At 34.6% G+C, this 27010-nt stretch overlaps 1 protein-coding gene across 5 annotated transcripts in view; it reads right to left on the bottom strand.

The window, feature by feature from the left end:
* PHIP (pleckstrin homology domain interacting protein) overlaps positions 1 to 27010 on the bottom strand; it is a 143541-nt gene that overhangs the window by 94293 nt on the left and 22238 nt on the right. For all 5 annotated transcript variants that reach the window (XM_032275460.1, XM_032275463.1, XM_032275459.1 and 2 more), the window contains one exon: positions 12036 to 12196. In XM_032275460.1, the coding sequence (XP_032131351.1) occupies positions 12036 to 12196 (161 nt within the window). The remainder of the gene's footprint in view (positions 1 to 12035; positions 12197 to 27010) is intronic.

Here is a 27010-nt window from a genome sequence, read left to right as displayed (position 1 = left end):
ACTGGTTTCTTGAGTGTGCAGGATGGCAGCTAAAAAAAAAAATTTGTCCAAACACTGAAATTCCCTCTACTTATGAGATAGAAGAACTGGCTGAAATCAGTTGGAACCAAGATGGCCAACTGGAGTTAGCACAGTATGAGCTTGCTGACATCACAGCCTATCTACCACATTTCATACTAACTACCCTACAGTTGGCACACATGTGACCCATGAGATGCAATAATGAGATAACTGTGCATGCCCAAGGACATTCCAGACCTCCCCATTCCTTCCACCAAACACCTACTAATCTCAGAATTCACCCCCACTGAACTGCTAATAAAAATAATGCCTTGAAACCAGTGTGAGGAGACAGATTGGAGCTTGACCCGTCTTCTTGGAAGCTGACTTTCAATATAAAGCTTTTCTTTTTTCCAAATCCCACTGTCAGAGTAGTGGCTTCTAGCACACTGGGCAGCAAGCCTCCTCTGCTCAATAACACAAGCAGAAAACTATACACATTTGGAAACAGTTTACTTCTGTTCAGATAACCTGAGAAACCTGAAAGTTAAAAATACCTATATACCTAAAAGACAGGCATCAGTTATACAAAGATTACTACTGTGACATGGAAATAAAATAAATTATGTGATTTTTTTTTAGCTAAAATATCTTAAGAGAATTTGGCTTTCCTTGAAAACCTACTGTTATCCGGCAGAGTCAACAAAGAGAATTCTAGTTTGTCTTGAGGCTACTTTACAGCTTTATGAGTCAGAGATCTCATATTATTGCCATTAGAACAAGCAGTAGAAATGAATGCCAAAAATGTTGTCTATATTGTCATATTAACTCCAATTTCATTTTCCTCTTCAAGCTAAAAAGTAACCTGCTTTTCTAGCAAAACTAAGAATTGTTTACAATTTAAATTTAGTTCAATGTTTTTCAAGGTCATTTATATTCTTTCTTACCAATCTATCAGATGTTTCATTTCCATTACAAATCAGCCTAAACTTCAAGGTCAAACATTTCAACACATGCCTAATTTCATTCTTGATCCTTGATTATCTATACCACTAATGACCAACCCGGTATCAATATAACCATCACTTGCTCTGACACTGCTACCAGGATCCCAAGAAACATTATGGTAAGGAATATAAGCATACTAATTCCACAACATTATGAATTCATGAATCTTCTATTTACTTGGTACGCTAGGCAATCATGTTTTCTAACTGTCCATATTCAATACTCTTCTACTACCCAAGCTTTATCACTAATTTCTAGAATCCAGCCCATTTCATAATCAAGACTCTCACTAGATAAAATATTTCATATTGAAAAGTAGAATCTGTTAATTGTGGACCTAATAACTACCTTTCTAAAAAGTTCACACTACTATTTTTATACATTCCACCTCTTTAAAAATCATTACATCGGCTGGGTGCGGTGGCTCAAGCCTATAATCCCAGCACTTTGGGAGTCCGAGGCGGGTGGATTACGAGGTCAAGAGATCGAGACCATCCTGGTCAACAAGATGAAACCCCGTCTCTACTAAAAACAAAAAAAAAAAATACAAAAATTAGCTGGGCATGGTGGCGTGGGCCTGTAGTCCCAGCTACTCAGGAGGCTGAGGCAGGAGAATTGCCTGAACCCAGGAGGCGGAGGCTGAGGTGAGCCGAGATCGCGCCATTGCACTCCAGCCTGGGTAACAAGAGCGAAACTCTGTCTCAAAAAAAAAAAAAAGTCATTACATATCAATAATCTCCTCTCATATCTTCAATTTGCTATCTTAGTAGTTCCTTCCTCTCTATTCACACTTATTTATCGTCCTCTAAATTACCATACGCTGCCTTTCTTTTCCATTACTCCCGAACGCACTGAATGCTCACTATTGCTTCTATACAACCTCCTATACACTTAAAATAATTTTGAATTTCAAACTTACAAAAGTTTCAAGAACAGTACAAATATCTCCCATATCTCCATCACTGCCTTTCTTCCCTCCCCCTCTCTCCATATAACTCTATTACCATTAATCTTTTCTCTGAAGCATTTAAAAGCAAGGCTGCTGACTTGATACCCCATTACCTCCAAATATCCCAGTATGTAGTTTTCTAAAACAAGGATATTTCCCTATGTAAGTTGGGAAATCAATACTGATAACACTACCAATAACACCCAAATCTACAGACCCCATTCAAATCTTGTCAACTATTTTGTCAACAATGTTCTCTTTTCCTTTTTGGCCCACAAACCCGTATACATTATATCTAATTGACATGTGTCATCAGGTTCCTTCAATTTGAAATACTTTCTCAGGTTCTCTCTTTCATGTCCTCAGCAGGTTATAAAGGATACAGACCTTATAATCTGCAGGATGACCCAGAATCTAGGTGTGTAAATGTTTCTTAATGATCAGATCCAGGTCATATTATCTTTCGCAGTAAACCCACAGACAAGAAGCTGTGTTTTTCTCAGGGCACCACTTCAGAAAGCACAAATGTCAACTCATCGCAGAGCTAGTGAAGCTAACATGGTCACATTATAATTTCCTAGGTTTTCCCCTGTAAATTTGCATTGTTTGCTCTTTAATTGATCAGTATCTTGTGGGGACATACTGCAACCTTCAAACTAAGATCTTCTACTGGTCTCTATCTGTTAATTAAAAAAAAATCAGCCACATGAATACTCTGGAGAAGGGAATCCCAGGCAACGTCCTACTACAAAGACTTTAAGCCATAAATGGGCTTCGCAAGTCTGAAGTACAAGAGATCAGTGTAACGAAACGCTATAGAAGAACTTATCTCCAACTAGCATCAAAATGACAAGATCAAATTCACACATAATAATAATAAACTTAAATGAAAATGGGGTAAATGCCACAATCAAAAGACGAAGACTGGCAAATTGGATAAAAAGTCAAGACCCATCAGGGTGCTGTATTCAGGAAACCTATCTCATGTGCAAGGACACACATAGGCTAAAAATAAAGGGATGGAAGATTTATCAAGCAAATGGAGAGCAAAAAAAAGCAGGAGTTGCAATCCTAGTCTCTGATAAAATGGGCTTTAAACCAACAAAGCTCAAAAGAGACAAAGAAGGGCATTACAAAATGGTAAAAGGATCAATGCATTAAGGAGAGCTAACGATATTAAATATATACGTACTCAATATAGGAGCACCCAGGTACATAAAGCAAGTACTTAATGATCTACAAAGAAACTTAGACACCCACACAATAATAGTGAGAGACTTTAACACTCCACTCTCAGTATTAGACAAATCAACGGGACAGAAAATTAACAAGGATATCCAGGTCTTGAACTCAGATCTGAACCAAGCAGACCAAATAGATATCTACAGAAATCTCAACCACAAAATCACAGAATATACGTTCTTCTCAGCACCAAATTGCACCTACTCTAAAACTGACTACATAATTGGAAGTAACTCACTCCTCAGCAAATGCAAAAGAACAGAAATCATAACAGTCTCTCAGACCACAGGGCAATCAAATTAGAACTCAGAATTCAGAAACTAACTCAGAACCACACAGCTTCATGGAAACTGAACAACTGACTCCTGAATGTCGACTGGATAAACATGAAATGAAAGCAGAAATAAAGATGTTCTTTGAAACCAATGAGAAGAAAGACACAACGTACCAGAATCTCTGAGACACATTTAAAGCAGTGTCTAAAGGGAATTTATAGCAATAAATGCCCACCAGAGAAGCGAGGAAAGATCTAAAATTGACATCCTATCATCAAAACTGAAAGAGCTAGTGGAACAAAATCAAAAACATCAAAAGCTAGAAGACAAGAAAATACTAAGATCAGAGCAGAACTGAAGGAGACAGAGACAAGAAAAATCCTTCAAAAAAAATCAATAAATCCAGGAGCTGGTTTTTTGAAAAGATCAACAAAATGGACAGACCGCTAGCCACATTAATAAAAAGGAAAAGGGAGAAGAATCAAATAGACACAATAAAAAATGATAAAGGGGATATCACCACTGATTCCACACAAATACAAACTACAATCACAGATTACTATAAACAACTCTATGCACATAAACCAGTAAACCTGGAAGAAAGGGATACATTCCTGGACACTTGCACTCTCCCAAGCCTAAACCAAGAAGAAGTTGAAAACATTAATAGACCAATAACTAGGGCTGAAGTTGAGGAAGCAATTAATAGCCTAACAACCAAAAAAAGTCCAGGTCCAGACGGGTTCACAGCTGATTCTACCAGACCTCCAAAGAAGAGCTGGTACCATTCCTTCTGAAACTATTCCAAACAATACAAAAAAGAGAGAATCTTTCCCAAATCATTTTATGAGACCAACATCATCCCGGTATCAAAACCCAGAAGAGACTCAACAAAAAAAGAAACCTTCAGGCCAATATCCATGACAAACACAGATGCAAAAATCTTCAGTAAAATACTGGCAAAAGGATTACAACAGCACATCAAAGAGCTTATCCATCACGATCAAGTAGGCTTTATTCCAGGGATGCAAGGCTGGTTCAACATACGCAAGTTTATAAATGTAATCCACCACATAAATAGAACCAAAGACAAAAACCACATGATTATCTCAATAGATGCAGAGAAGGCCTTCAACAAAATTCAACAGCCCTTTATGCTAAAAACTCTCAATAAACTAGGTATCAAAGGAACATGTCTCAAAAGCTATTTATGACAAATCTACAGCCAATTTCATACTGAACGGGCAAAAACTGGAAGCACACTCCCTTTGAAATCCGGCACTAGACAAGGATGCCCTCACCTCTCCTATTCAATATAGTATTAGAAGCTCTAGCCAGAGCATTCAGGCAAGAAAAAGAAATAAAGGGTATTCAGTTAGGAAAGGAGGAATTCAAACTGTCTCTTATTTGCAGCCAACATGACTGTATATTTGGAAGACCCTATCAACTCAGCCCAATATCCTTAAACTGATAAGCAAATTCAGCAAACCCTCAGGATACAAAATCAATGTGCAAAAATCACAAGCATTTCTATATACTAGTAACAGACTAACAGAGAGCCAAATCATGAGCAAACTCCCGTTCACAATTGCTACAAAGAGAATAAAATACCTAGGAATACAACTAACAAAGAATTGTAAAGGACCTCTTCAAGGAGAACTACAAACCACTACTCAACAAAGTAAGAGAGGACACTAACAGATGGAGAAACATTCCCTGCTCATGGTTAGGAAGAATCAGTATCGTGAAAATGGCCATATTGCCCAAAGTAATTTATAGTTTCAACACTATCCCCATCAAGCTACCTATGACCCTTCTCTTCACAGAACTGGAAAAAACCACCTCTCCTATGGAACCAAAAGAGAATCCGCATAGCCAAGACAATCCTAAGCAAAAAGAACAAAGCCGGAGGCATCACGCTTCTTGATTTCAAACTACACTACAAGGCTACACAGTAATCAAAACAGCATGGTACTGGTACCAAAACAGAGATAGAGACTAATGAAACAGAACAGAGGCCCTAGAGGCAACACCACACATCTACAACCATCTGATCTTTGACAAATCTGACAAAAACAAGCAATGGGGAAAGGATTCCCTGTTTAATAAATGGTGTTGGGAAAACAGGCTAGCAGTGGGCAGAAAGCAGAAACTGGACCCCTTTCTGACACCTTATACTAAAATTAACTCAAGGTGGATTAAATTAAAGACTTAAACATAAGACCTAACACCATAAAAACCCTAGAAGAAAACCTAGACAAAACCATTCAGGACACAGGCCTAGGCAAAGACTTCATGACCAAAACAACAAAAGCAATGGCAACAAAAGCCAAAATAAACAAATGGGACCTAACTAAACTCCAGAGCCTCTGTATAGCCAAAGAAACAATTAGAATGAAACGGCAACCAACAGAATGGAAAAAAAATTTTGCAATCTATCCATCTGACAAAAAGGGCTAATAACCACAATCTACACAGAGCTAAAACAGATTTACATGAAAAAAACAAGCAAATCCATCCAAAAGTGGGTGAAGGAGATGAACACATATTTTTCAAAAGAAAACATATATGAGGCCAACAAGCATATGAAAAAATGCTCGTCATCACTGATTATTAGAGAAATGCAAATCAAAACCACATTGAGATACCACCTCACGCCAGATAGACTGGTGATCATTAAAACATCTGAAGACAACAGATGCTGGAAAGGATGTGGAGAAACAGCAACACTTTTACACTGTCGGTGGGAGCGTAAACTAGTTCAACCATTGTGGAAGACAGTGTGGCACTTCCTCAAGAACCCAGAAATAGAAATACCATTTGACCCAGCAATCCCATTTCTGGGTATATATCCAAAGAATTATAAATCATTCTATTATAGAGACACATGCACACGTATGTTCACTGCAGCACTGTTTACAACAGCAATGACCTGGAACCAACCCAAATGCCCATGGACGATAGACTGGACAAGGTAAATGTGGCACATATACACCATGGAATACTATGCAGCCATAAAAAATGATGAGTTTGTGTCCTTTGTAGGAACATGGATGAATCTGGAAACCATAATTCTCAGCAAACTGACACATGAACAGAAAATCAAAAACCACATTTTCTTACTCATAGGCGAGTGTCGAAAATGAGAACACATGGACACAGGGAGGGGAGCATCACACACTGGGGTCTGTTGGGGGGGGGCGGCCAAGGGAGGGACAGTGGCGGGATGGGGAGGTAGGGGAGGGTAACATGGGGAAAAATAAAATGCCAGATGTAGGTGATGGGGTAGATGGAGGCAGCAAACCACCTTGCCACGTGTGTATCTATGTAGCAATCCTGCATGATCTGCACATGTACCCCAGAACCTAAAGTACAATAAAAAAAAAAAAAATTTTTTTTTAATAAAAAAAAGAGGAACTTATCTTACAGATATTTATATGTATCTCCCCTAACAGATGCTAAGTTTTCTGCAAGAATGGACATTAGTCATTTTTCTATCTCAAACTGATTGATTCATTCATCATTCATGGTATGCATCAGATACTCTGCAAGGCACTACAGATGTAAAAAGTAACAGTAACAAAGACAAAGCTCACAACCTAATAGGAAAACAGACACCTGTCACTGCAATGTAATAGGAAAATACAATGTAGCAGAAGCACAAAGTTAAGTGGAGTACTCCACATTCAGAAGATAGATTGTCATATCTTTTAACTGTCACATTTTTGAAAGTTTAGTTTACATTAAGTGTATTCAGTTTTTCAATTCCTATGCCCTCTTCAGTGTACTGCAATCTCATTCCTATTACTAATGCTAAAATAGAACATTTTTAGGTCTTTGTTGGAGCCACTGTAACAAAATATCTTAGACTGATGAATTTGTAAACAACAGAAATTTATTACTCACAGTTCTGGAGGCTCAGAAGGCCAAGGTCAAAGTGCCAGCAGATGTGGTGTCTGTTAAAAGCTCTCTTTGTGTTTCACAGATAGTGCCTTCTAGCTGTGTCTCCACACAGTTTCCTTGAGCCTGTTTTGTAAGGGCACTAATCCCATCCACAAGGGTTCCATTCTTGAGACCTAATTTCCTAAAGTTCTTCTCTTAATACTACCACACTGGGGATTAGGTTTCAACATATGAATTTTGAGGGGACAGAAACGTTCAGACCATAGCAGTCATCAATGACCTTGACAAACTCAAAGGATGTTTTTCAGTACTAATCTTACTTTAGGTGTCTGCCTTTAATGAAATTCTCATCTCTTGGCTTCTATAATACCACACTTCTTTTTTCTTTTTCTCTCTAGCCTCTCAGGCAGTTTCTCAGTCTCAATCATTGACTCTTCTTCCATATGCTTTAAAAGCTGAAGTTTCAGCCTTCTTATGTTAGATACACATGAGATAATGTATTCCATTTTCCATGCTGAATGACTCCTAAACTAAATCTTCTAACCTAAATATCTGAGTTCCCACTGCCTACTGGGCATTTCTATTTGGCTTCCACATAGATATCTCAAAATTAACATGTTTTACCTTCACAAACTTCTCCCCTTAAATTTCTACCACAGTAAATGACAGGGCTTTCTAAATCACAGAAGTTAAAAACATGCCATCCTTAAAAAAAAAAAAAAAAAAAAAAAAAAAAAAAAAAGTCATCCTATACTCTTGCATCTCACTCACTCCCTACATACAAATTAGTCTCTCGAGTCCTACAAATTCTATTTTTAATCTGTTAATTCCATACCACCTAGACTGTTTAATCCCTGATTTCTTTTATAGATCACTGTCAGAACCTTTCGGCCAATTTCTCTGTATACAATTAGTTTCAATCCATCTTCTACAATAATGCCAAAGGGTTCAATGAAAAGAGAAATTCTACTCACTCTGCCAACCTAATCAACCAGTAGCTATCCACTGCCTTCAAAAAAGAAACTATTTACCAAGTCACAAAAGTATCTTGATTTTGTACCACACCAATATCTCTAGCTCTTTATGATGAGCCATACGTATTCTATGCCATATCCAATAATACACAATTGCATGTTACATTCTCTCAAAGTCTGTAAAATGCCTTTCCCTAAGTCTGCAATATCCAATTCAACTCCTAAATTTACCAAGGTGTTGCTTCTCTAGTAAATTTCCTTTACCATCTCGTACCACAAAGTTGGATTAGGTACCTCTATCATATGGTATCTCAGTATCTTGTACACCTTCTGTCAAGGTTTTAACACATTACATCAATATTGTCTGTTTATCATCTGTGAACTCTCCAAAAACAAGTACTACTTTCAATTCTGTATCCCAATTGCTTAGAACAGTAGTTGGCTCATAAAACTCTGAAATTCATTATAGGAATGCATAAACTCATTTTCTTTATTATACCATATTAATCAGAATCAGAGAGACATTTTGTTTCTGAAAAGGGGAAAACTCTGCTTTTTATATGGTGTTCAATGTACTTTTGAGTGCCTTAGTTGTGAAAATTCATTAACTCTGCTTTTCTTTGGTAAATGTTGTTTAAGGCAATGATTTTAAAACCAAGTAAAAAACATTAAAAGGCTAAGAGAGAATTAGGGAGGAGCAAATCTGAATTGGCAATTATGCTATCTTCCTTCTTGGGTTTTTCTCATTAGAATAATTGGGAAAGCACCCATTGTTAAAATAATATAGTACAAAATAACGATACATTTTCCTAATACAGAATTTCAATTATCAATTATAATGATTTCCTTTTCAATTCTTATATACCATTTACAAATAAGATTTTATTTCTATTTAAAAAAAAAAGATAAAATTTACTTAAATCTGTAAGTAGTCGCAGGGAAAACTTAATGACTGCTTCCTCTATATTTTGTTCAGTATTAATTATATGCATTATTTCATGTAATCCCACAAAAATCCTATGTGTTGGTACTATTATTATCTACTCCTCTCTCTCTCTCTAGGAGATGAGAAAACTAGAGATTAAAGAGGTGAGGTAATCTGCCAGAGTTTCACTAGTCGAAGTGGTAAAGCTGTGACTAAAAGCCCTCTGATGTCAAAGCTGATACTTTTAACCACAGTACTCTATGCCTCCTGCTGTGCCTGTTGGGAAAGGACCCAAGAAAATTAATCCGTGGGAAAAAAGCTTTCAAATATATATACACAAATATCTTAGAATTAAATATGCAAGGTCTTAAAATACCAATTACATAAAAAGAAAATACTGGTTGGTCCATTAACAAACTGTTATCTCCAAAAATAGTAAGAGTGTGCTCTCACAGGAGTCTTTCACTGGTTAATCATGATCTACTATCTTAAAGGCTGATTCTATTTTCAAGACTGATTTCCAAAGGACTAGTGTCCAGTGTGTGCCCAGTGAAATGCAAAAACACACTCAGCACCCACTTTATTAAAGAGTAATATGAATAGTGAACATACGTGTACCCTTACCACTACTTGAAGTGAAAATAATAAAAATACAAGTAATTTTTTAAAAAACGGTGCTCTCATATATTAGCATTTTTTATTCTAAGACAACATTCTGAAATCTGCAACTGCAAATCAGCAGTAAAAAATTACAAATGAAACTGAATATGACACAGTTAACAACCTCTATCATATTCTTAAAACATAAACATCTTCAGACTTTTGGTAAGATCATATAAAGAAGTACAGTGCTACTTTTCTTCCCTCAACTGATGTGCTTTCAACTAAAGAAAATAATCAAAAAACAGCTTCCTCTTCATGTATTCTCTAAATCAAATGCCCTTAAAGAATCAAATGCCGTTAAAGAATCAAATATTCTAAAAAAATGATAGCAATTCTTTTCTGAACAGGTCTGGATAAATATTTTAGGTTTTGCAGGCTATACGGTCTCAGCCAAAACTACTCAACTGTGTTGTTGTAGTGCACGGGCAACCACTGACGATATATAAACAACTGAATATGTCTGGGTTTCAATAAAATCACATTTATAAGAACAAATAACAAACTGGATTTGACACACAGGCAGTAGCATGCTGAACCCTGGTTCAAAAAGCTCTTCCAAGTCTGTACCTACCATTTTACCAGACTCATGAGATAGCAAAAAGCACACTATTTCACTACATTCCCCCTAAAAAAATTCCAAGAGATTATATGTATAATTAATATCAAAACATAATGCTTCATAAAATATGATAAACAAATGATTACAATCCCTATCATTTTTAAAGAACGAATTCCTACAAGGTTCTTTACAATGGCATAACTTTATACTGACCAAAATGTAAAAGAAACATAATGTAATGCTCCTTTTCCATTACTTGTTTATTACTGTTTTTCAAAGTATTCTTTCCAACATTAGAAAAACCAAATTTACTTTAGGTTTTGAGAGGTGATTTTGAATATAACCATATTAAACTTGAATGGCTACAACAATTTTCAATTACTATTTAAGAGCAAATTACTACTATAGGTATATCAAGCACTTCAACAAATACAGAGATGCCTAATTTCCACTCTGAAACTAATACTTGATACAAGAGAAGGTAATGGGGGAAAATACTGATATTAGAAGTATCTGCAAATGCCTGAGGTGGATTAGAGCCAAGGGAAGGGAAAAGTATAAAAATGCATTCTCACATCCTGCTATTTAGCTGTTTTATAGATGACTGGGTGTATGGGTAGAGGAGAAGTAGTAGGTATAAATAGGTCTCAGTTTACAAGCAAAATTACTAAAAAGAGGAATCTATAATTGTCATAACTACGTAAAATTCACAGCTGCTCTCTTCAAAGACAGATAGGAAAAATTCCATTTAACTTCCACTTCCCTTTTCTTATTTCAAAACAAACTAAAAACCTTGTGAATGAATGCACACCTTCAGACCACAGGGTAGTGTTTAATAATAAATATCATCATAATAGTGTTGTATTACACTTAATAAATGTAGCTCTTAAGGTACCAGAAAATATTTCCAAAAGGAATTTTCTCATTTAAAGTTCAAAAGCTTTTCTTTTCTCCATTCAACAGCTTACAAGAAACAATAACAAATAAATAAACCCAAAGAGGCTCTTTAAACACGTCAGATATTCTGAAGAACAAGGTGTTAAGAGTAACAAGTAATAAGAGTATAAATATGCTCAGAATTTTTGTCTTTTTTCAAATCATTATTTCAAGGGAAATTTCTCATACCTAAGTGGTTTTCTACAGGTAATATATTTAATAATCTCATACAATTATTTAAAAAAGCACATTTAATAATCTCTCAACATACTTGGGAAGTGTCCTTGGTTTAAAGTTAAAATTGTTGTATGACATTCTGCAAAATGTCAAACTGTGTATTTGATATATGTTGAGAATTATACTTATTCATGATGTTCAACCATATTATAATTGTGACTGTGCTACAACATATTGTTTAGAAACTTCCTGAATTTGGATAAAATCCAAATTTAACTAAACTCTTCTGTTACAGTAAGTGAAACCACCTGAATTTACAGTTTCATATTAAAAGAAAAAACCAAGGTTTTATTTCAAGTTAACCTATAAGCAATATTACTCAATTCCACATATGAATATAAATAATAGTTTTTAAATTACTTACAGTAAATATCCGTCTGCCAGTTCGATCAAAAGTTACACAGTATACAGAGGACAAGTGTCCAAGAATTCGTTTATGCATTTTCATGTGCTGATACACGGCAGTTGGAACAAGTCGCTCAAGTCTGTATTTCCCATTCAGCTTCCTTGAAAACAAAGTATCCGCTAACAAGAAAAAGAGGAAAAATAAATGTAATCCAGATATTAATTTTCTTAAATTATTGCCTTTTGGGAATTCACATATTCCAATTTATCAGGTGTTGGCAAAAATAAAGATGCTTTCTGATACATATGGCTTCTAGGCAAAAGTACTGAATAAAAATGTTGTTTCACCTGAAATAGGTCAGGCACTATCATTCTCAGTTTGTGTAAGCAAATGTAATTAAATGACCTGTCCAAAATCACAAAGTAAGACATGAAGCTAGGATTAAAACTCACAGATTTCTGTACTCTCTGGCTAGTGCTCTTTAAAATCCTAAAGCATTTTATGTGTCATTTCCTTAAAAACTGTCTATGAAATAATTTTTCTTAAAAAGGGACTTCAAACTGGAAACTGGTGTGCTTTTCATCAACGAGTAACACTTGAATACTCTAAATCTGACATGCAGAATAATAGTTAAAAATATCTTGTAACAAGAGAAGACAAAGGAATTCGTCATTTGCATTACTAAAAAATAATTAAACTAGGAATTTTGCAAAACACCTGTATAATGATTCCTTCTCTGGAATCCATTAGTTCTCCCTTTCAACTTACTCATTCTAACCATCATTCAAGATTTGATTGAAGTTTATCTTCTGTCCAAAAGCTTGATACATTGACTCCAGTCCAAAATGTCCTCTTCCATCTAAATTACTACTGTACTTATTTTCTATGCTGATAACTTATGGACAAAGAAGGTGCTCAACAAATATATGTTGACTGATCTGCAGGTACTTTATTAACCTATAGATGGTCTTCTAATACAGGCTTTTATTTTCCCTAACAGTGACTGCCATCTACAATAGGTAATTAGCACTAGAGTGTCTCAACTGAATTTAGCTCTGAAGAAAATTAAATATATATACAAAATACAACTTAACCCAGGCACAGGGCCCAGTATTTATGCCCTAAAGCTGATAAAACACAAATATCTTGGGTGTATTATAAAGAATCTCATATTGCTTTATTATTCACATCCAATAAATGTTTGGCTCACACTGTATTTCACAGCCACTCTGCAACCCCCTCCAAAAGAAATCTTTGGGTCTGGTGAGGAGATATGTAGCCTTTATATGTTCCTAAGCAATAATATTTCAAAGAATTACACTACGCTTATATGTAACACTAGGAACATATAAAGGCTACATATCTCCTCACCAGACCCAAAGATTTCTGTATTACAGCAATTTCTTTATTACAAAAGTTTTATTACAGCAATAATTTTATATTCCAATACAGTATTTTTTCTTGCTGTTAGCACGTTAGTTCTATGCAACAATCTATCCCAACACTTGGGAATGTCTAAGACAAGGTTTGACAGTTGTGAATCAGCATTTTTAGGCTTAAGTTGGTTGTGTTAACAATTTAACGGAGACTCAATCAGTTTCCATTACAGCTTAGCCCCTGAAACATTTTCTTCATGCCCAGGAATGGCCTGGTAAAAGACATCCTACAATGCTTTGGCTCTAAACATACTTAATGCAAGAATGACACAAAAACCAGACATCAATTGTCCTGCCAAATGAAAACTAAAATTATCTTATCCAAACACCAAGGATCACTCACATCTCAGACTCACCTGTTTTAAGAAAATAAGTGATGACATGTCACATAAACATTGACCCTATTACCAAGATGTACTTTAATTCCCTCTAACCAAAATTTCCAAACTGTCAAATTTTAGGAAACGATTTAACATTGTTCAGGTGCAAAAATATGATTGTTGGAAATAATATATCAAGACTCGTTTCTCAATGATGATTAAGCATTAATATACAGGTCAGAATTAAGATAAATTTGTTATAAAGACAGTCTACACATCAGAGATGATAAAATATTTTATAAACAAAAGCTAATTCCAAGAAACTGTTACTGCTTCTTAAACACAGGTTTTACTGAACCTTAGATCTAAAATGGGATTAAACTTATTTCATTTTGAAAGTCAACTGAAAAAAAAAAAAGAATAATCTTTTCAAAGACACTTTACAGTGAAATTTTCAAGCAAAATTTTCCAGAATCATATTAGGTGAAACATATTTATAATTAAAACCATATTCCAAGCTACCCTTTGTAATGCTTAGTTACCAATTAACTATTGGCTATCTATACTATGACTATATTCTACAGGAAAAGGTACTTATAAAGAGTCCTGGCTCTCAAACAATTTACAAACTTGTGTAACAGCACTAAAAGATATGACATACAGAAAGAACATATGTAGATTTCCAGGTAATAAGGTGGTGGTTCAAACTTTCTAACTACAGGATTTAAAGAAGAAAATATAAGTATAGTTCAGTAGTTATACAAATGAAGAAGTTGAATTTGAGGAAGGCTTGACCATATCAAATAGGTAGATAATTTGTATAAAGATAGAGAGAAGGATGAGCTAGGACTCACATTCGATGAACTCACATTCTCTTTTATAACATCATTTGCAAAATGTCTATGTCTCCTACCAGATCTTAAGTACCTTAAGGACAAAAATTCTCTTATATTTCTCAAACCTGAGTATAGAGCCTTTTAAATTAAAAAAGTATATAAATGAATCTTAATATATACAAGATGGCTCAATTTAATTTATACTTTCATGGCAGAATGGCAAATGGCAATTATTCATTTTCTAAAGAATACTGAATTTTTGAGTAAAAAGGAAATGTCGCTTGGATTACCGGAATTCCTTAAATTTTATTAACTAGAACATCAATTTTTTAAATGAGCATGGTTAAACAGATAACGGCACACAAAGGAATAAATTCTTTATATGGTATTATAATTTAACCTTAAATCAAGAGGCATATGATTTTCGTTTAAAAGTGCATTTATTTTCGTAAGTATAGTAACAGAAAATATTCTTAGATATAGCTTACCAACGCAAATCTCTTATTTTTTCACTAGGCAAATTATTTTTTATCCTCCAGCATCAGTCCAACTGCAACCTCTTCTACGAAGATTTCAAAAGCATCCCAATTGGTTGCACTACAACATCACTCCTCCATTCAAAACTGCAATGCTCTTCATTTCATTCAGAGCAAACACCAACTTCTGATACATCAGCCTAAGATGTCCCTGCATAAACTTGTCTCCCATTATTATCTCTGACCCTACCTGCTACTTCTCCCCTTGACCAGTTCCAGACACTCCAATCTCCTACTCTTCCAACACACCGGGCATGATCCAAACTTAAGGTCTTGGCACTGGCTGTTCCCTCTCATGAAGTCTTTCTCCACATATGGCTAATTCCCTTATCCCTTTGAAGTCTTTTCTCAGATGGCTGCCACCTTCTGAATGAGGCCTAACCTAATCAGCCCACTGAAAATTGCAACCCAGCCCCTGCCATCACCTGTAACTAGTGATCCCCTTTTATTCAGCTTTATATTTGTTCTTCATTTATCACTTATTACCAGACATATTTAATTATTTATTACATTCATTGCTTATTTCCTACCTCTTCCCACTACAACATAACAAACTTCACATGGGCAGGATTTTATTTTGTTCTTTGATTAGCCTAAGAGCTGACAATCAAGGCTGGCAATTAGTAGATGACTGACACAGGTTGGTGAATTAACAGATACATTACATAATAAAAATAATTAGGTTTGATGGGGTGCAGTGGCTCACATATGTAATCCCAGCACTTTGGGAGACTAAGCCAGGCAAATAACTTAACCTCAGGAGTTCAAGATCAGCCTGGACTACACTGTGAAACCCCATCTCTACTAAAAATAGAAAAATGAGCCAGCATGGTGGTGGGCTCCTGTAATTCCAGCTACTTTGGGAGGCTGATGTAGGAGAATAGCTTGAACCTGGGAGGTGGAGGTTGCAGTGAGCTGAGATCGCGCCACTGCACTCCAGCCTGGGCAACAGAGCAAGACACTGTCTCAAACAACAATAACAAACTAGGTTTAAGAATTTTTAAAAATGGAAGATTTATTTTATCTCACAGATTAAAAAGATTCAAAATACCTCTAAATAGTGCTTCTTTTTAACTGTCCTGCTAAATGAATTTAATTGGGGGATAAGGGGGAATGTACTTACTTTTCTGAATATAGACCATAAATGAAACTAAAAGTCCAGAAATCATGGTTATCCATTTGAATAAAGTCTGAAGTAAAAAAGGAGCAAAATACTAAAAAGTGTCATCTGCAGCAAATCATTCAGAACAGTCTTTGAAATAAAGTATATGTGTTCAAGTCTAACAAACTAATTACTAAACAAAAGGCCCACAATTTCTTAAACATTAGATTTAACTATGTGCATATTCAGCCGTTGGGTTCTCATCCATTACTTCTTTAGGTGCTAGGATAATACATCGAATTCCCCTACAAGTCACTTCTTAGCTCACGCCCACTTATTTTTCAAGAATTTACTTATCCAATCATAATACTAATGCATACTCAATTTAGAAAAGAATGTAAATGAAAAAAGAAAAAACAACATAACGTCACAGCAATCACTTTTAAACTTTTGCAAAGGTTTACCTCATAAACAGATTTGAACAGCTATGTTGCATTCCTTAACGAAATAAGAGGTTTTAAGTCTGACAGACCTGTGTCCAAATTAGACACTATGGAGACTTTAAGCAAGTTACAATTTCTAAACTTCAACTTCTCCAGTTACATTATTAAAGAAACATTTCCATTTACCACAATATACCTGGCTTTCATATTATGCTGTTGTTTGACATCTCACAATGTCACAAATTTTACATAGTCAATTCTTTTAATATTTTCTACTGCTTTAATATGAAGTCCTCCTACTCAGTCAGTACAATAAACATCTACTTAAACATTTTTTTTTTGTAGTTCAGATTTCTCATTTAATTCTTTAATCCATCTACCATTATGATACTCAGTATAAAGCCTCTTAAGATTATTTCTTCTCCCTCAAGTAATTGATCATTTGTTCCAGCCTTTCCATTTAATAAATAATTCTTTTCCATTAAATGCTGATAACATTATCATACACATGGTATACACACACACGCACACTCACACACACACACACTCACACACACATTTTTTTCTTCTGTGCTCAGCCAGTGGCATGACTCACAGTCTATTTATATGCCCATACCAAAATTTTAGTCTTACAATCAATGATGTTTTAATATTTATTTGGATATTCCTCTCGTGAGTCCACTTAAAAATGTTGTATCTCGATTATTTGTCACTTCTGAAAATAAAGAGAAAGTTAAAAATTTTTTGTTGGAAATGTAAATTTAGCTTTACTCCCAAACTGACATCTTTCTATTTAGAACTTGGTGCTTTCTTCCTGTTGTTTGGCTCAAGTTTTCAATGCAGATGATCTTCAAACAAGATAAACATAATAAAGTTACCTCATTTTTCTCTCACTACATCATTTGAACCAAGATCATAAAGAAAAACAAAAAGGTAGCTGCCATAAAAGAGCATCTGCAATAAGCCTGGTAACTACCTTTTTGAGGGCACTAGAAAAATACACGATTAAAAAAAAAATCCCCGCAAATACGTACTATAGCAGAAATACCATAAACTCCCTACAAAATGTTTAGGCTTTTTTCTCCTTTTGCAAATATCTTTGTAAAATGAACAACCACACATGATAAAGCTGCAATAAATTATCCAAGATCAAAATTAATCATGGTTTAAAAAGATGACTTGGAAAAAAAATGAAAATGGCTATGAATTATCAAAATGCAGAAGTTAGTGTTTTTTGTTATTATTGTTTTCTAACTGTTAATAGTAATATAACATGCTATATGATAACTACTCCAATGTAGGAAAGCTGTTCACTCTTAAGAATCAGAACTAGAGGACCATAAAAACAGCGCTTACAACTTCTGCCAACTCATGAAAGCAGAGTCCAGCTGGCAGCCTAAGGAAATGCAAAGAAAAGCATGTAGCTATAGATTCTAAAATCTGCAGCACCAATTTGTGTGACAAGAGAAGAACTGAGTGATGAAGCATAAGAATATGTAACTCAGAAGGTATCTCAGCAAAATTTGGGCCTTTTCTGAGGCAGAACAGAGTCAGACAAAAAATAATATCAGTATTTTACAAGAAGTTTGTTTTTATTAATCTTAATTCATTTTTTACCCTCTTTTGACTAGTTTTACTTCTTTTTTATTTTTTTGAGACAGAGTCTTACTGTGTCACGCAGGCTGGAGTACAGTGGCACAGTATCAGGCAACGTCCACCTCCTGGGTTCAGGTGATTCTCATGCCTCAGCCTCTTGAGTAGCTGGGATTACAGGTGTGCACCACCACGCCTAATTTTTTTAGTAATTTTTGTGGAGATGGGGTTTCGCCACACTGGTCAGGCTGGTATTGAAACTCCCAGCCTCAAGTTATCTGCCTGCCTTGACTTCCTAAAGTGCTGGGATTACAGCCGTGAACCACTATGGCCAGCATTGACTAGTTTTATTCTTTGATTCTAATTAAAGATAACTCTTGGAAGGAAAGCTCCCAGGTTTTCTGTAAATAAAATGCAAAAGTAATTACAATTTCTAATTAATAATCGCAGAAATGATTCCTAAATTAAAAATAAAAGGAGTAAATTCTAAATAATCAGTACCTAGGCTAAATTTTAATCTCCACAATCCATAATAAAAGCTTTGGCTTTCTACATATATGACTAATAACTAACACTGTAAAACAAGAGTTTGGAACTCTATGACACTAAACTTGAGTGAACTATAAAAATGCTAATTAAAAACTTAAGAGTACATGAAAACAAATTCCAAACTGATTTACCCCTCATACATGCCATCTCCAATTTTAAACAATAGATTTTTCAAGAAAATAATCCTATATTCATTACTAGACATCAGAGTGCAATATCTATGAAAATGACCTTCCAAGTTCATTAGTTCATTACAAGTCCAAATAGTTGTCTATATATGGTGTTGGTGATTTCAGAATTTATCAGATAAATGTATCGTGTGGCATTAAGTATTTAATAAGGCATAAAATTACTTGAAATGTTATTCATTTTAGAGATTCACAAAAGTGCTTTAATGAAAAGGAAACATGAGTGAGGGTCACAAAAAACTGTTAATTATAATTTTCTAACAGAAGTTATGCTAAAGCCAGGTATCAAACTCTTAGAGAAAATGGCTATAAAGGAAGAGGAAAGCAACCACGGTTTGGAGGTTTTACTAGGACTTCAAGAATGTGATGACAGAAAAAGTCTCATCTGCTGCAATTAATAATGTGGGTATAAGTGTCACAATACAATACACAATGAGGAGAGAAAAAAGGCCAGAGAACACTCTTATGATGTGTAGCAATTTTAGAGAGTAACAGCTAATATTTACTGAGTGTTTTACTACATGCCAGGCACTATTGAAAGTACTTTAATATATTCTCATTTAATCCTCACCAGTACACTGAAGTGGGTACTTCCATTAACCCCAATAAGCAGATATTCCTCACCAATAAAGAAGCCAAAGGATAAAATGTAATTTTACTAGAGGTGAAGCTCAGGTTTAAACTAACGCAGTCCGCTGCCAAAGACCATATCCTTAAATATTAAATGCTGCCTACGCAGATTAATATTAGAAAAGAAAGACTGAAAGGAAACCTGCCAAAGTATGTATAGCAGATAAGGAGTGAGACCGATTAATTTTTGAGCTGTTCTGTTTTCTAAACTTTCTCCATTGAGCATATGTTCATTTTAATTTTTTTAATTAAATAAAGCATAACTCAATCTACCTCAAGTAATTCAAAAAAGCAGTATGAAAAATCTAAAATGTCTAAACAGATTAGCTTAAATTCAAAGACTAACAAAAAAACCCAGGGATAAAAATGCAAGGAATTTAAATTTATTTAATCATAAAAAAGAAACACTAATGCCTAAGCATATTACAGTATATGAATGTTTATTATGCTACAGAGAATGACAATTACGTATTTGAAAATGGACTGAAAAATGATATGCAACAAAGAAAGAATTCTCATCAGTTTTCATTTGAAAGCTGTAAGATAATACTATAAGCCAGGCCATCAATTTTGTTTATAAGTTTAGTTTGTGTAATCTTTCCCACTGAATTTTAAAACTAAAAGAGAAACATGTCAAAGATAGTTTAGGTTCAATTCTATTGAGGAGGGAATCATAGGAGGAGGAATGTTTAATTCACTATAGAATCACAATGTAAAGACCTGTTACTAACACGGGTAGTATAAGGAAGAAATGACAACAAAATACTCATAATTCAAGGGCCAGAGATAATCTGGGAAATAATTCAACACAGGTTGGTTTATTTCTACAGTACCATCTGGTCTCTACATCATATTGTACCATCAAGCAGCAACCAACCAACATAGAAACAGGACAAATAAATCTCCTAATAGTAACTATAATGAACCATAGTCCCAACTTCAGTTAAAGTATGAAGAACTGGGTTGCAACACAAAAAGATAATCCTGTAATCAGCTTTTTGTCTGATTACAGGATTAAAAACAGGAGGGCAGGTAATTGGGACTAAAAGAGTAAGGGGAACTAGTCACCCGAGCAACATGGCACACATGAGAGCTTCGGTCTGTTTTACTACAACTAAAATAGATAGTATGCACAGCAGCTACTTTCCAGATCTTTACATATTCAATTTTGGTGTTTACCTACACCTCCTGTTTGAAACATATTATATTTTTTAAATTTAGCAGATACCATAAAGAAGAATAATATCTAAAAAGGAGAACCCAAATCTAAACTAAAATAAAATACAGAAAATAAAAAGATTCCAAAAGTTAAGCAAAAAATTTCATGAACCAAGTACATTAAAAAAAGGGCAGATATAATTATTGGGACTAGCATTCAATCTTCCTCCTATTTCCCGGAAACTAGTCTGATGCTACTTCAAGGAGAAAACACACAATGTCGTATTTTCAGTTTTAAATAGTTTTAAATGTTTATAGTTATTTTAATAACTATTTATCTTTTAAATAAAAAAATTTAAAGTTAGGTGGGTTTTTTTAATGTCAAACATTTTAATCACTCAATTTTAAGTCAACAAACATTTATAGAGCACCTATATGAGCCAAATACGGGCTAGAGGATATAAGAGGGAAAAAGAAAAGACATAGTACTTACCCTCATGGAGATTGCAGTCTAGCAAGGAAGAAAGACATGAAACAAGGACTTACAATAAGTTAAGTGTTATCAAATAGAAGGTTATAGGGAAATCTTTAAATATATAGCAAAGGGTTATAAACACATTGGGGAAGATGGATATCTGGGAGTCTGGGAAAACTTCTCTGAAAAACTGACATTTAAACTAAGATCTGAAAAATGAAAAGCCACAGAATGCAGATGGGAGGGGAGCATATTCCAGGTTCAGGAAACAGCATGTGCAATAGCCTGAGGCTGGAAAAGCATAGCATTCAAGCAACATAAAGAAGTCAGGATTGACTTGCACACAGAGCACAGAAGAGCAAGTGTCAAGAGAAGAAACTGAGAAGGTAGGGTGGCAGACTATATAGAGTCCTTTCTAAGCTATTTTATTTATTTTGGACTAAATTCCAGTAATAATGGGTTGAAGTTTTGGGGGAGAAAAGAGTGGAGTAACATGCATAGTAAGATTTACTTTGGGATAATTTATTGCCAGTTTTCTCTTGACCACAATGAGAATGGATTGGAAAGGATGTAACTAAAAGCAAATGCTAATTTTGCAAAAAAAAATCAAAGGGCTCTAAAAACAAAATTTCAGTTTAGAAAAAATTTTATCAGCTTCACACGAGAACTGTCAACACTTTCTCAAGGAATTAAATACCTGATCTCATAAGTATCTATCTGGCAATATATAAACGCTTGAAAGAACAAGTTTCATTGTTTCTACTGTTGAAATATCAAAGCAAAATTCAAACAACTGCTATTCCCAAATCAATAAATGGACAAAGCTGGCACAGTAACAGATGAAGAATTTCACAGAGAAGGCAAAAAGGTGCTATATAAATGTGACATAAAGTTAAATGCATAACATCTGAGTACATGCACACATACACACACAAAAACAGAGATATAATGTCATCGGTTATAAGCATCAGTTTCCTCATTAAGTAGGGTTGGCCAAGGGTGAGGAGTCACAGCTGTAATCCCATCACTTTGGGAGGCGGAGGCAGGCCAATCATGAGGTCAGGAGTTTGAGACCAGCCTGGCCCACATGATGAAACTCCATCTCTACTAAAAGTACAAAAATTAGCCAGGCATAGGTGGCACATGCCTGTAGTCCCAGCTACTTGAGAGGCTGAGGCAAGAGAATGGCTTGAACCTGGGAAGGGGAGGTTGCAGTGAGCTGAGATTGTGCAACTTCAGCCTGGGCAACAAAGCGAGACTCTGTCTCAAAAAAAAATTAAATTAAATTGAAAATGTAGGGCTATCTTAAAAGCTGCTATGGAAAACAAGACAAAATGTTTTGCAAACTCAAAGGTATTTTATACTAACATCAATATGGACTGTCCCTAAACAAACAAATCTTCATGTGTCACAAATGTTAATCTGATGAACACGGTTTTCTTTTACTTTTTAAGACTTTTGCTGGAGACCAATTTTTCCCCTGCACCCTCCTTATAGAACTAAACTAATTATTCCTTTGTTTATAAAAATATCTACTCAGCCCGATCTGATCATAGACTTCTCAGGTTCAAAAGATGTCTAGGAAAACATTCAAATATGTAACTTCAAAGGATCCCTGAAGAAACTCAAAATAAAAAGTCTTGACCTTATGAGAAAATAATATCATAATTTGCTTCACCTACACAGATATAAATATTCACCATCAAACCCAATAATCACTCTGGAAAAATATGTAATGCAAACTAAAAGGGAAAATCATTAGTGATTCCTAATTACTACTGGAATTGCTTGCCAGACATATACAAAGTGGAGGGGATATCCCTCATCACATCTATAATCTAAAAAGCAAATGTTTTCCTATTAGTTACAAAAGAAATTAAAACACAGCTAGCTACAAAAGCAACAATTTAAACTCACCTAAGGAGTTTCACTTCTTCAAAGTTTCGCCCCCTTTATTTTTTTGTCAACCATTAATTTGAAAAGAAATTTAAGCAAAAGACAAAAATAAAAATAAATGTCTATTTTATACATTTGACACTTTGGCATAATGAACATTATTTTCTTTATATAGATATTTTAAAAAGCTAATACACCTTGAAAGTTTCTCACAGCTAACCTGTTTTTAAGAGGCAAAAAAAGGAGGAAATAGGCGGAGAGGGGGATGGCGGGAGGGACAAAATAGTTAATAAAACAACAAAACTGTGTCAAATAGAAATATGAAGATCAGTCAGGGAAAAGACCAAAAAACAAAGACCAAGACAAAAAAGGAAAACAAAACTGAGTCAACAATCATTAAACAAAAACACGAAGCATAAAACCTTTAACAGACTAAAATTATGACTAGAAAACAGAAGAAAATGAGCTCTAAAAATAAAATGGTTACTGAAAAACAAGTTAAAATAAATATATTTAAATAAGTGGTGAGCAGATTATCAAACTAGGAATAACGTATGGATTGAGTAGGAAAATGGAGACAATACAGCATATTAAAAAAAGATAAATGAACAGAAATAAAGCCACATATTATATCCTATAATTTACTGATTTATATGTAAACTGTTAACTCATGTATTAAAATTATGTAATCTCATACAATTATAATATAAAAAAATCATTCTAATAATTATGTAAAAAACATACAAGGAAAAATATAACCTAAGAGTGTAAGAAAAAAAAAACTGATTGAATAAATTTAAGAAATTACCAGCTACAGAATAATTCAAACACCATATTGGAAATACGGCAAAATACACAAAGTAAGAAAGAAGAGACTTCTCTACAAAGATTTGCATCTAGCTGTAAGTGACTGTTGGGTGTCTTTACTCAAACTAATTTTCTCAGAGAATACAAAACTATAAATGTAGACAAGATTTAAGACTTTTATTTAAAAAAATACAACGGCTTCTTTATTAATTGGATGTCTGGGTAGTAAAGCTATTTTTCAAGGCAAAGTTGTTTCCTTACACTCACTCAAACATTTTTAAGAATCGGGATCTTCAAAACTCCTTATCCTCACCCAAGACAGCAGAGCTTAAGAGCAACCCTCCGCAGACAAGTAAAATAAAGTTATGGAAACACCGAGGCAAAACACACAAAAAAAGATGACAAATGAAAGACCTAGAGATAAAATGTTTACTTTGCTAACATGTCAAACGTAAGAAAAATGCAAACAAAGCAATCAGCAAAAATTGCTTTAATTTAATGTATTACAATATTTTTCACAAGATAAACAACATTCAACCAACTTCCAAATTTAACCTTAAAAACTCCTTTAATGTATTTAGGTCTCTTCTTTCCTTTTCCCCTTACTCATGCGCTTTTATTACTGAAGTATAAGCAAATATAGAATAAACTAGATCTGAAAACAGGCATAATGTGGGTATGAAGGTAAGATAAAGAACAATATCAAAGATTTGTTAATTCCTTTGGAAGTGAATGTTGTTATGCCAAGTACACATTCATACCTCTCTTCCACAGTAAAAGAGTTACAAGCTAGTAATAACACATCAGTGAGATATTTTGTCTTTGCTTTTGAAAACAGTATTAAAAGAGGTTCTAGAGCACTGGAAGGCAACAGACCACTTTGGGTCTCCTGCTGAGAATGAGTTCTAGTTCATTTTTCACAGCTTACATCAAAGACTAAAAGGTTCAAAGTCATTGGGATCTATAAGCACATAATAAAACAGGAAAAGAAAACACCGAGTCAAGCTCAAGTGGATTCTCAAATTGTATAGGTATGTATTTTATAACCCAAGTGTAATGAACGGATAACCCAGTCTACTCATAAACCTTAATTTCTTAAAAATCAGTTTTTGGTTTGGTGATTTTATCTTTTCTTACCACAAAGGTATTCTTGGATCAAGTTTCTCTTCTTCCTACCAACTATTCCATTTTTTTTAACCCCTTACTCACTTCTGCACTTTACTTGTCCCATCCCAGTATATCAATTGTATCAACTACCTACTTTTCATTTAATATTTACTAGTGCTGAAGAATTGGCCCCCTAAAGAGCAATAAAACCTAATGTCTGTCCTCCAGGACCTAACAGTATAGGAGAGGAAACAAAGGTAAATAAACAGCCATAACCATGTGATAAAAGCAATAGCAGATATCAGTAGAACCACTGAATTCTGCCCAGTGACATATAAGTTTTAAAGGATAAACAGACAGATATCTGTAGAATTTACAGATAACAGAAGGGCATTCCAGGGAGAAATAAAACATGTGCAGAGACAAAAGGATGAAAACCAACATGGCTGATACTGCCAAAGAGTTGTACTAAGCTAGAGCACAAAGTGCAGGTGAGGACATAGCAGGAAAGGTGGGAAAAGGTGTGTCTTGTGTGCCACATTAAAATAATTGAGACTACTGTTCAGTCACTTTCAATGGGGGAAAAGAGGAGGCATGACATGATAACATGTGCATTTCATAAAGTTTAGAGCAGTGGTAATTTTGCCCTGGAGGTATAAGGCAGTGTCTGGAGACTTTTTAAAGTGTTACAAGGGGATAGTGGGGGGCTACTAGCAATTACCAAGTAGAGGCCAGGGATGCTAATAAACATCTAACAATGCATAGGAAACCTGCCTACAACCAAGAATTATCTGGCCCAAAATGTCAACAGTGCTAAGGTTAAGAAACCCTGGTTAGACATGACTCCTAGGATTTAAGAATAGACTAGGAGCAGGGGCTCAAGTAGCACTTAAGTTCTGGGAAAGCGGAGGCCTTGTTCTTGCTTACCCAGCAACTCTAGACCCTAGCCGAGTACGAGATATAAGGTAGGGACATACAGTATCTACTTGGTGAGTGAATGAATGAAGTAGTACTCCAGGCAAGAAGTACCAAGGCCTGAAACATGGCTGTGGCAATGATAATGGAGAAGAGATTCAAGAAAGTAGAATAAACAGTTATTATTTATTAAATAGACCTAAGAAATGAACAGTAAATCTAAAACAAAATGACTTTCAGGCTTCTGGCTTGGAATAACAAGGTTCAGAGAGGGTCAAAAATTACATTTTAGGTATTTTTAAGTTTGAGATAAATGTGAGATATTCAAGAGGTCCAACAGTTTACATATGGTTTGAAATATCTAAGAAAATTCAATTTTGCCACCAGCTTAACCTAAAATTATCCTCTGAACTACAGTAAGAAGTTCAATAAAAAATTAACAAACTCTATGTCCAGTATGCTATCTTGGACTGGATCCTGGAATAAGAAAATGTAATTAGCGGGAAATCTTAGTAAGATATGATTAAGGTCTACTATTTACTTAACAGTAATGCACCAATGTCGGTTTAGCAGTTCTGAGAAATAGACCAGGTAATGCAAAATTTTAACATTTGGGAAAACTGCATGAGGGGTGTATAGGAACTCTTTAAACCATTTGTGTAACTTCTAAGTAAATAATTTCTTACTCCAAAATTAAAAGATTATTTAAAGAAAAACAGCTACTACCCCAAATGTGTTAAAACTTCAGTATTTGGGATCTATATTAAACATTTAAATTGATATATGTATCTTAAGAAAAGCTAAAATGTCAAGAGTTTTTTCTTACCTCCATTGATACTTGGTAGTACCACAATGACCAAAGAAAGAGCAAATAAAACTTTTAAAGGTAGCCAGACAGAAAATGGCAAACACACAACAAAAGAAGAAATAAGTAAGTACTAGAAACATTCATATATATTTTTTTTAATCTTCTGAACCATACTTTAACAGCTTGAAACAATA

The sequence above is a fragment of the Sapajus apella genome, unplaced genomic scaffold (assembly GCF_009761245.1).
Source record: "Sapajus apella isolate SASKATOON/1434 unplaced genomic scaffold, GSC_monkey_1.0 scaffold6, whole genome shotgun sequence".
Taxonomy (NCBI): Eukaryota; Metazoa; Chordata; class Mammalia; order Primates; family Cebidae; genus Sapajus; species Sapajus apella.
Note: the sequence above shows the minus strand (reverse complement) of the source record. Positions and strands in the feature narration are given on the sequence as shown.